This window comes from Chiloscyllium plagiosum, chromosome 15, assembly GCF_004010195.1.
Source record: "Chiloscyllium plagiosum isolate BGI_BamShark_2017 chromosome 15, ASM401019v2, whole genome shotgun sequence".
Classification (NCBI taxonomy): Eukaryota; Metazoa; Chordata; class Chondrichthyes; order Orectolobiformes; family Hemiscylliidae; genus Chiloscyllium; species Chiloscyllium plagiosum.
Genome location: NC_057724.1, coordinates 7726209 through 7738501, shown reverse-complemented (window position 1 = coordinate 7738501; position 12293 = coordinate 7726209). Strand labels below are relative to the sequence as shown.

Genomic DNA, 12293 nt, shown 5'->3' with positions numbered 1-12293 from the left:
AAATGTGTTGCTGGAAAAGCGCAGCAGGTCAGGCAGCATCCAGGGAACAGGAGAATCGACGTTTCGGGCATAAGCCCTTCTTCAGGAATGGGGGAAGTTTGTCCAGCAGGCTAAGATAAAAGGTAGGGAGGAGGGACTTGGGGGAGGGGCGTTGGAAATGTGATAGGTGGAAAGAGGTCAAGGTGAGGGTGATAGGCCAGACTGGGGTGGGGGCAGAGAGGTGGGGAAGAAGATTGCAGGTTAGGAAGGCGGTGCTGAGTTCGATGGATTTGACTGAGACAAGGTATTTCCCCTCCCCCCACCTTGTCTCAGTCAAATCCATCGAACTCAGCACCGCCTTCCTAACCTGCAATCTTCTTCCCGACCTCTCCGCCCCCACTCCCGTCTGACCTATCACCCTCACCTTGACCTCTTTCCACCTATCACATTTCCGACGCCCCTCCCCCAAGTCCCTCCTCCCTATCTTTTATCTTAGCCTGCTGGACAAACTTTCCTCATTCCTGAAGAATGGCTTATGCCCGAAACGTCGATTCTCCTGTTCCCTGGATGCTGCCTGACCTGCTGCGCTTTTCCGGCAACACATTTTCAGCTCTGATCTCCAGCATCTGCAGACCTCACTTTCTCCTCATTCTTACCTGGTGTGGCCTACATGCAATTCTAGGCCCACAGTGATGTGGTTGCTAGGGATAGTTAATAAATGCTAGCCGAGCCAATGAACACCCTCATCTCAAGACTGAATATACCCAAAGGCACAAGGTGGGGAAGGGGCTCACCCCAGTGTCCATGACCACTATTTATTGTTAACTAACATCACTAAAAACAAAGCAGCAGTTAATCTCTCTGAATAATGTTCTTAGGTTCCAAAAGAAAGGCTACAATGTTTACCTACAAACAACAGAATACATGTCATAAGTATTTCATTTGCTTTGAAGCTCTTTGGAATATGCTAAGGGTGCTTGGTAAATGCAAGTCTTTCTTTTTAATACCATTAAACATGGGAAGAACTGGGAAAATCAGTTGTCCAAACAGAGAGACATTGAGGGCTGAGAGATCGAAACTGCTGTCTGACCTGGTCAAACCAGATGCACTGCAGCCTGGATCAGGTGTTATCCTGATACAGCAGCTAACATTAATAATAAAGTAGGTCCCGTGAGCAATAATTATTTTGCTCTGTGATATAAATACAGTTAACAGAGTTCAACCAACCTGAGATTTACACGTCAGCTCAGGCCAATGTGCAAGACATGAGCTGAACAGCAGAAGTCCCAGAGTGGCTTCAAAGATAACTGTCAGAGCCTCAAATGTTTCATCAGTTTTAAAGTCTCAGGATGTAAAAAAAAAAATTAACCCAGAGCTTTTAAAGACAAACAGAATTAGGGACTAGGTCTTGTTGGGTGTAGTGTAGGCCAGGGAAGGAAGGTATGCAAGTGAAGGAATGAGGTGAAAGAGGGGGAATAGAATGCTGAATCTGCTGGAACAGGTACAAAGCAGAAAGGAAAGAGTTGGAAATAGGAGGAGGATGAGAAGGGAAGTGATATGAAGTGAAGGAATAATCCTGGAAGAGTGCTTTGGTGACATCTATTGTCTTCTCTCAGAATGAGACATTCCTATTGCCACTCCACCAGTAAGCTTTCCAATGGCTAACCGCCAGTGCCAAGTGGGACAGATTGTCCCAACTCTGGCTTGCTTCATTCCATAATCGGGCCATCAGGGTCTACAGAGTCTGCCAGTCGATCTACATGACCCCCACCATCTGAAGTGTCTCTTGATGAAAACCTGCCACCTGCTAAGTTCTACCCAGTGAGACAACACTTCATTTGAGAACCACAGGAGATAAAGGAGCAAGGATGCCTGGCACCTGGCGCTTGTCCTTTTGAAACTGTTCTGAGGAAGGGTCACCAGATGCTGTCAGACCTGCTGAGCTTTTCCAGCAAGTTCTGGTTTTGTTTCTGATTTGGAGTGTCTACTGTTCTTTTGGTCTCTATTTTAGCTAATTTCTTTTTATCCATTCTGTATCCAAAATGGTACCGGATTGTGGCAGCAAAACACTTTTCATTATATTTTCCCAAATACGTGACAATAAAATCATCATTCATTCATTCATTCAAGAGATGGAAATGCACAATTTAGAACAATCACGATATATAAATATATAAATATCCACCGTGGGGGAGACCTTTGTTTCTATGATGACCATTTGAGCTGTACCTGGTTGATGTGTAGGTTATCCTCACTGATATCATTGAGGAACATTACATGTTCCATGCAGGTAGCAGTCCACAATCCTCTGTGGATAATCAACAAAGTCTATGCAGCACGAATGACACCAAGGGAATTCATTTCCACTGCTATATTTTTGATCTTATTGACTAAAAATTGGTTACATTTACGTTCAGGTATCTTATTGTTTGTTCCAAATGTTAGAATATTTAATTTGCTGACTGTCATGTGGGTTTACAGCGTTCTATTTCAGTGTGACATGTTTCCAAACAGATATCTCTTGCCCTTCACAAGGAATGACGGTGACATTAGCATCTGGCACATTCTATTGAAAACAAACCTTTCCTTTCTGAGCGTTGGGGAGCTGAACTGTCAGAACTGCAGAGGGTGAATCAGGCACAACCCTAGGTGAGAAACTGGAGGGAGCTCACTCAGAGTACAGGAGGTATGCCCAACATTTCAGTTCCTTTTCAGGCCAATCATTGGACATGCCGTTTACATCATGAGAGAAATATTTAATGACAACTATAAACTTAATGCAGCCTCACAGAAGTCAGATGTTTTTGGGAATAGTGGGTTGGGTATAGATCGAGGCTTCAGTGAGCATGAAGTTAGTCACCAAAGACGACAAACTCCTACCCTCTTGCATTCACTCAGAAGAGGTAGCTGTGTGCAGTGCCTAACCCCAGGAGCTGCTCTCTGCCAGATACAAGTCACAAAAAAAATCACAATAACAGTAGAAGGCAACTTGTACCAGATACATATTGAAGAATTGATGCACTACTGCTGGGATGGTTTTATTGTTAATGGAGGAGAAAGTGAGGTCTGCAGATGCTGGAGATCAAAGCTGAAACTTTATTGCTGGAACAGCACAGCAGGTCAGGCAGCATCCAGGGAACAGGAGATTCGACGTTTCGGGCACATGCCCTTCTTCAGGAATGAGCAGAGAATGTTCAGCAGGAGAAGATAAAAGGTAGGGAGGAGGGACTTGGAGGAGGGGCGTTGGAAATGTGATAGGTGGAAAGAGGTCAAGGTGAGGGTGATAGGTCGGAGTAGGGTGGAGGCGGAGAGGTCAAGAAGAAGACTGCAGGTCAGGAAGGCGGTGCCGGGCTGGAGGGATTTGGCTGAGACAAGGTGGGGGGTGGGGGGATGAAGAAACTGGTGAAGTCCAAGTTCATCCCCTGTGGTTGGAGGGTTCCCAGTCGGAAGATAAGACGCTCCTCCTCCGACCGTCGCGTTGTTGTGGTTTGGCGGTGGATGAGTCCAATGACCTGCATATCCTCAGATATTGTTAATGTCAATGAGGTGAAATCGTATATAGAGATATACGTTACTGAGTACTGTTATCCCTCTTACTACTGCCAGTAAGCCAGTCACATGGCCATGCATGAACAAATCAGATGACAATGGAACTTTACACAACTAATCAGTTCAAATCCAGATCTTGACGCATTAACCACTGCCTTCAATACTTCATCAATTGTTTTTTTTATTTTTGTAATTCACGAGATGTGCATGTCATTGGCTGTGCCAGCATTTATTGCCCATCTCTGGATGTCCTTGTGAAGATGGCGCTGAGTTGCCTTTCTGATTAGCTGCAGTCCATTTTGTGTGCGTATTGCTGATGACACAATGATCAGTAAGAAATTAAGTTGTGATATGGACATAAAGAGATACAAATAATGAGCAGCCAAAAATGTAGGGGATCGAATATGGCATAGGAAAGTGTGAACATGCCTACTTTGGCTAGAAGAAGGGATACACCCAAAACATTGACTTCTCCATCTCCTGATGTTGCCTGGCTTGCTGTGTTCTTCCAGCCTCCTGCCTGTCGACCCTTATAAGAAGAACACAAGAGCAGTATAGTATTTGGATGGAGAAAGATTCTAGGATTCTATGATACAGAGGGATCTGGGATTTGTGCATGAATCTTTAAAAAGTTATTATTCAAGTACAAGTAATTAGGTTGTCAAATGAAATCTTGGCCTTTATTTCATGGGGGACGGAATATAACAGTAGGAAAGTGCTGCAACAGGTGTACAAAACCATGTTTTAATATCATTTTTGTCTCCTTCCTTAAGAAAGGCTATAACTGCAGTAGGAGTTCAGAGAAGTTTCACTCAATACAAGCTTGCTGCACGAGACACAGCCATCTCCAGGAACCCAATCTCATCTCCTCTGGAGCAATGAGAGACATGCTTTTTACATGCAGAACTTTCGCACTATGCATATTTTACTATATTATAATTTTGATCCACAGACTGTCTTTGCTAAATCTTTTAAAAATGAATCCACCAATCAGAGTGGTTTGTGAAGCAATGTTTGAAAGAATGGTTAGATATAGTTGCAGATTTCAAATTGGCTGCAACTCTTCATTTCTGGGTTACATATCCCCTCTTGTGGTTATGTGTGGTTATGCACACTCAGTGATTCCCTACATCTCAAAGCAAATAGGAAACTCCTGTACCATATATTTTGATGCTGTAGCCTGTCTTATCAATGCAATGCAAACCACCTTAGATACCACTGCAGGGAGAACATCCACTGTGGTGCCAGCCTCACTGGTCACCATCTTGAGGTAGCTGTAAGTGTTCATAGCATCGGTCCCCGTGTGCGATTTGACACAATGCTGGCATCTCCGAGCTCATTACTCCAGCTCACATCCTCTCTTAACCTCACACAGCCTTTTGTCTATTCAACAGCGGGAGTGACTCTCTTTCCCCCAACCAGTGCTATTGAAAAAGATCATCAAGCTCTTACAGATTAGTTGTTGCATGATTTCTGTTGACTATTGGGAGTGTTTGCCAAAGCATTCCATGGTTTCTAAAGGGTAACACATGCAGTAGGATCTTGCCTTGACTGTAACAACTGGGTGGGTTGGCCCTGGAGAGAAATATGCTCACTTCTCACCAACTCTGTAATTAAATGCTGGATAAGAAGGTCCACAGATGTCTTTCTCAACTTGCCAGCAGCGATAGCCCACAGTGGTCAATTAATGGCCACATTTTGATCTCAATACACCACTTCCCATAACAATGTATACCATGGGAAAGGGGAGTTTTTCTGAAGCAAAGTTACCATGTTACTAGACATTTTGTTGAATATGAGGGTGCTCTATTAAATCAGATGTAAAGTAATACTTACGTTCCAAAGTTTTGCCTGTGGATCTATCTGACTGTAGATCCTCACAGATTCCACATTTACATTGTTGGTGAGTTATGCAGGATGGGGACCAATGGTGGCTGATGAGAAGATGTTTCCCTTCGGGGGGAATCTAGAATCAGGGGACACACTCTCAGAATAAGGTGTGTGTCCCATTTAAGACAGAGATGGGAGGAATTTCTTCTCACAGGAAGTGGTTCATCTTTTGTGGAATCCTCTGCCTCAGAGAGCAGTGGTGGCTGGGTCATTGAATATATTGAAGGCTGAGATAGACACCGTTTTGCTTGACAAACAGCTCCAGGGTTATAAGAGAAGTCAGCAGGAAAGTGGAGTTAAGACCACAATCGGATTAAATTATATTGACTGGGGGGAGCAGTCTCTAGTGGTCAAAAGATCTACTTCAGCAACTCACTCTCACATCCTTGACTTGTTTGCACATAAAGTAAGTCTGGCTGTGAATCATGTATTTGGGTTTGGACATCTGACAAATACAAGTAAAATATCCCATATTTCCAATGAGACCAAATAGCACACATGGTAGAAGTTGGTGAAATATATTTTCAGTGTTGAAACGTTATTGCTGGAACAGCACAGCAGGTCAGGCAGCATCCAGGGAACAGGAGATTCGACGTTTCGGGCACAGGCCCTTCTTCAGGAATGAGCATTCCTGAAGAAGGGCCTGTGCCCGAAACGTCGAATCTCCTGTTCCCTGGATGCTGCCTGACCTGCTGTGCTGTTCCAGCAATAAAGTTTCAACTTTGATCTCCAGCATCTGCAGACCTCACTTTCTCCTCGAAATATATTTTCAGTCAGGACAATCTCCTCTTTATCATTACATTTTGATGCTGTACAATCAACCTTTATCATGCAGACTCTTTTACGGGACCCAGCAGAATTCTTTGGTGCTTAAAATGCAATGTAACCTGAAGATTCTGCTCACGGTGCAGGGCATTGGTCATTCATTTAACTGGCCCCTGACTACATCAAGATTCTTAATGCAGTTCAAAATGCTGTCAGCTCTGTGACAAAAGTCCTTTTGCAAACATACCAACTGGTGGAATAAGGTTGTGAAAATGGCACTGATTGTACCTGCTGTCCTGACAGCTAAGTGTTCACAGTCTTGAACATCTCATCTAATTCAATAGTATGAATATCATTAACATATATTGCAATACTAACACTTCAACAACTATTTTCCATTCCCAGCCAATGCAGAATCTGAGGGAAGGAAAGCTCTGGTTTTCAGTAAAACAATTGAGCTGAAAGTGATATCTCGGTGGGAACCTGCTTAGTATTCCGATAAAATGCACTGACCATCCTAGATGCATCAAGGAGAAATGGTCCCTATTGATGGTTAATTTGTTGAAATCTTAAAGGATTGAAAGGCAACAATTGATCAATCATTAGTTGTTCTTTAGTTTTCTTGGTGTTGTAGTCTATTTTAAAAATGCTCAACAATGCATATTGCCTATGATGGTCAAAGGTCTGAACACAAAATCTAGACAGACCACCACTGCAGTACAAAGCAAGTCCTCCACTGCCTTTTCAGTGACGCATTAACCCAATGACCAATCTGCTCTGTCTGGAGTACATAAAAGATCCCAGACAGTCCAGAAGCAAGACCAGCAAGTTGCTTCCCCACTAATCTGGCCTTGACAAACATTAAAATAGATGACCTGGCCGTACAACTCATCACTGCATCTGGGAACTAGCTGTGCACAAAGCAGTGACCATAGTTCTTTTGGTGTGAAGTTTCCCTGTGGGATTATATTGTTTGTAAAATGGTTTGCAGTCTCTGGACGTTGAGATAGAAGGAAGTCTTTCACTTTCAAAGCCTTAGAACAGGAACCTTGCAGCAAATGCCATTAACAACTCCTCCACGCTTATACCAACTTAGCAGAATCAACCAGCTGTCTTCTAAGATTTACAGTTGCAAAGTGGCCTCAATATACACACAACTCCTGTGAGGGGCAAAAGTAACTGACTACAAGCAAACGCTGAGGGAATGACTATTTTACATTCTTTCTGCAAGTTCGGTCTCTTCAAGAAAGAATAAATCAAACAGAGAGACAGGACCACAGTGTATTAAAGCACAGTCACTCACAAATACCAAAGCCTGAATTTACAGAGGCTGACAGAAAGAATGATAGCATTCTCTGGTTGTATTTGATGTCCTGTTCCCAAAACCAGGCATTTGGCCAAGATGAATCTTTATTAACCTCTTTGATGACTGTGGTGACAAGGCTGTGAGTGTCACATTGACAAATAACAAATTCACTGAGTTATAGAAGACTGTTTGATCAAACTTCCTGATGTTTAATGCCTTTGAAGGTCTGATGTTCCCAATCATCAAAGGCAGGCTCTTATAACTGAGGTAGTATTAAGAAGAAAATAAAACACCCTGAATACTCCAGCATCAGGATTATTGAAATACATAATCCTTCTTCAAATAAATTGTAATACATGCCCCTCGCCCTGATTTTTATCTGATGAAAGGATAAATAAAAAGCCCACAGTGATTCCACATCCTTCGATGTTCACGTCCTCACTTATACCAAATCCCATCCACACATTCCCCCTGTGCTCACATCAGCTCCTGGTCTGCGAATACTTCTATTTTGAAATTTCCTCCAGTTCTCAGGAATGGTCACTGGCCCGAAACGTTAACTCTGATTTCTCTTCACAGATGCTGCCAGACCTGCTGAGCTTTTCCAGTAACTTCTGTTTTTACTTCTGATTTACGGCATCTGCAGTTCTTTCGGGTTTTAAAGTTTCCTTCCTCCTTTTGAAGTGTGCTTGGTTGAACTGAATGGCCTGTTCCTATGCTGGAATTACATTCCATATAATTCCAAATCACCTTTAAGGTCTTACCCTATCATCACAATTTCCTCTATTGGTAGAATTCTACTGTTTACACAAGGTTTCTCTGATGTTAGGACATGGTTTCCATTCAGAATGCAGGGCTGTAACATGCACATCACCTTAAATGATGGTGAGATTGTGATAGCGTTGTAAGTGTACCTACACAATCAGGGACTGTGACAATTCAAAAAACGTTGCTTATCTCAGCTTCTCAAGAGCAGAAATAACGGTTGGTCTTGACAGCAGTGCCCATATCACCTAAACTAATCAAACCAAAAACAAAAAATGAGTCTCGTTTGCATACATTGCAGAACCTGACAGTATGCCTTTGAGTGATGTTACTGAAGGGCAGCATATCAAAGGAGAATTGGGAAATAAGAACAGATTCTCAGGGGAGTCTGAAAATAATAATAATAGAACAAATTCTAGAACAGAGGCTGGTGAAAGGGCAGTCTGTCAGTGACTAGATATTTTGGATTGTAGCTGAGTGCAGGAAGGATGACAAAAAGCTACTGAAGGAATCAAACCCCCAAAACAAGCTCCATAACCTTGAGCTGACTGGCATTAGGTTGAACTTACAGACTCCTGTCTGACAGTGTCATAATCCACAGGTGACACCTTTGAACTCACCTGTGTATGAGGAGACTATTTGGCCTATCGTGTTTGCGCCAGTTCTATACTTACTGGCAATCTCCTGCTTTTTCCCCATATCCCCTTTCTATCCAAATAACCATCCAATGGCCTTTTGGATGCCTCAATTAAACTAGCCTCCACTACATTTCCAGGCAATGCATTTGCCACCTTTCAGCCCAGCTCTGTAGCTTATCTATGTCCCTCTGTAATCTATAACATCCTTCAGCACTATCCACAACTCTACCGACCTTCGTATCATCCGCAAATTTACTAAACCATCCTTCTATGCCCTCATCCAGGTTATTTATAAAAATGATAAGCAGTAGTGCACCCAAAACAGATCTTTGCAGTACACCACTAGTAACTGAACTCCAGGATCAACATTTCCCATCAACCACTCCTCTATATCTTCTTTCAGCCAGTCAATTTCTGATCCAAATCGCTAAATCACCCTCAATCCCCCCATGCCTCCATATTTTGTACATTAGCCTACTATGCGAAACTTATCAAATGCCTTATTGAAATCCATATACACCACATCAACCACTTTACCCTTATCCAACTGTTTGGTCACTTCACGAAGAACTCATTAAGGGTTTGTGAGGCATGACCTACCCTTCACAAAACTGGGTTGACTATCCCTAATCAACTTATTCCTTTCTAGATAATTATAAAGCTTATCTCTTATAACCGTTTCCATCACTTTACCCACAATCGAAGTAACACTCACTGGTCTATAATTATCAGGGTTGTCTCTACTCCCCTTCTTGAACAAGGGAACAACATTTGCTCTCCTCCAGTCTTCCAGCACTTTTCCTGTGGAAAATGACGACTGAAAGATCAAAGCCAAAGGCCCTACAATCTCTTCCTTGACTTCCCAGAGAATCCTAGGATAAATCCCATCTGGCCCAGGGGACTTTTCTATTTTCACACTTTCCAGAATTGCTAACATCCCCTCTTTATGAACCTCAGTCCGGTCCAGTCTAATAGATTCTTTCTCCGTATTCTTCTTGACAATATTGTCTTTTTCCAATATGAATACTGATGAAAAATATTAACTTAGCGCTTCCCCTATCTCCGCTGACTCCACACACAGCTTCATGCTATTTCCTTTGATTGGTCCTAATCTTTCTCGAGTCATTCTTTTATTCCTGATATACCTTTAGAATGCCTTAGGGTTTTCCTTGATCCTATCCGCCAATAACTTCTCATGCCCTGCTCTTCTTGGCTCTCTCTTTAGGTCTTTCCTGGCTAACTTGTAACTCTCAAGTGCCCAAACTGAGCCTTCACGTCTTATCCGAACATAAGCCGCTGCCTTCCTCTTGACAAGAGATTCAACTTCTTTAGTAAACTATGTCTCCCTGTCTCAACAGCTACCACTCTGCCTGACAGGTACATACTTATCAAGGACACGCAGTGGCTGTTCCTTGAATAAGTTGCACATTTCAATTGTGCCCATTCCCTACAGTTTCCTTCCTCATCCTATGCATCCTAAATCTTGCCTAATCAGATCATAATTGCCTTTCCCTCTGCTATAACTCTTGCCCTAAAGTATATACCGATCTATTTCCATCCCTAAAGTAAACATAACCGAATTGTGGTCTCTATCACCAAAGTGCTCACCTACCTCCAAATCTAACACCTGGCCCGGTTCATTACCCAGTACTAAATCTAATGTGGCCTCGCCCCTTGTTGGCCTGTCGACATACTGTGTCAGGAAACCATCCCACACAGATTGGATAAAAACTGACCCATCTAAAGTACTTGAACTATAGTACTTCTAGTCAATTTTTGAGAAGTTAAAATCCCCCATAACAGCTACTCTGTTACTCTCGTTCCTATCAAGAATCAACTTTACTATCTTTTCCTCTATATCTCTGGAACTGTTCAGAGGCCTATAGAATACTCCCAACAGGGTGACCTCTCCTTTCCTGTTTCTAACCTTAACCCATACTATCTCTGTAGACGAGTCCGCAAAAAGTCCTTTCTGCCACTGTAATACTGTCCTTGACCAACAATGCCACACCCTGTCCCCTTTTACCATTCTCTCTGCTCTTACTGAAACATCTAACTCTCGGAACCTTCCATAACCATTCCTGTCCTTGCTCCACCCATAGTCTGTGAAATGGCCACAATATCAAAATCCCAGGTACTAATCTATGCTGCAATTCACCCACCTTATTCCGGATGCTCCTGGTGTTGAAGTAGCTACACTTCAAACCAATTTCTTGCTTGCTGGTGCCCTCTTGCGACCTGAAACCTTATTTCTGACCTCACTACTCTCAGCCTCCTGTATACTCGAACTACAAATTAGGTTCCCATCCCCCTGCTGAATTAGTTTAAAGCATCCCGAAGAGCATTAGCAAATTTCCCTCCCAGGATATTGGTACCCTTCTGGTTCGGGTGAACACCATCCTGCTTGTAGAGGTCCCACCTACCCCAGAAAGAGCCCCAATTATCCAGGAATCCAAAACCCTCCCTCCTGCAGCATCCCTGCAGCCACGTGATCAACTCCCCTCTCTCCCTATTCCTTGCCTCGATGGCATGTGACACGGGGAACAAACCAGACATAACAACTCTCTTTGTTCTCGGTCTAGCTCCCTGAATCTCTGCCTTAAATCCCAATCCCTCTTCTTACCTATGTCATTGGTGCTTATGTGAACCATGATTTGGGGCTGCTCCCCCTCTCCCTCAAGGATCCTAAAACACGATCAGAGACATCACGAATGCTGGCACCTGGGAGGTAACACACCAATCGTGAGTCTCTCTCGTTCCAACAGAACCTCCTATCTGTCTGGCTAACTATGGAATCCCCAATGACTAATGCTCTGCTCCTCTTCCCCCTTCCCTTCTGAGCAACAGGGTCAGACACTGTGCCAGAGACCTGTGCCCTAGTGCTTAGAGACGGTGCTACTGGTTCTGTTGCAAAAACCTAATTTCCTGTTGCAATTATTTGGTTTTTCTAACTGGCCTGTATACCATTGTGACCATCATTGAAGCAGCTTTTGGTAGAAGATCACTGGGTACTGATCCTGGTAAATGACCATCCCACTCAGTGATTCCTGACAGCCATTTAATCAATGCTGCTAATTCACTGTAAGAGTCAACACTAAAACTTTGGACCAATGGACCAAGTAGTCACTATACACATGGAACATATCCTTGACTTTTTGGATCACGTGGTAATTGACAATCTCTTGGTCTGGTACTAACTTTAATGACCTTGGGTCAGTAGCCTTACTGCTACAATCCTGAAATGCAGACTGTATTTCTTTTTAGCATAAGTACTTCTAATAATTCTGAGTTTTTAAAACATCAGTGTCATCAACTCTTCAGAATGGTTTCAAATTTGACATTCGTGTTACGTTCTCCCAAATGTTTTGTTCCAAATATTGTTTGTTACAATATTTATGATA

General features: G+C 43.0%; 1 protein-coding gene across 2 annotated transcripts in view; it reads right to left on the bottom strand.

The window, feature by feature from the left end:
• Nucleotides 1–3743: 3743 nt before the first annotated feature.
• LOC122557470 (tRNA (uracil(54)-C(5))-methyltransferase homolog-B-like) overlaps nt 3744–12293 on the bottom strand; it is a 32927-nt gene continuing 24377 nt past the window's right edge. The window contains exons 6-7 of one of the 2 annotated variants that reach the window (XM_043705229.1): nt 3962–4057; nt 3744–3841 (exon numbers count right to left, since the gene is read on the bottom strand). In XM_043705229.1, the coding sequence (XP_043561164.1) occupies nt 3812–3841; nt 3962–4057 (126 nt within the window). In that variant the 3' untranslated portion in view covers nt 3744–3811. Of the gene's footprint in view, nt 4058–12293 lie in introns of both variants that reach the window. The other variant, XM_043705228.1, reaches the window with a different exon arrangement.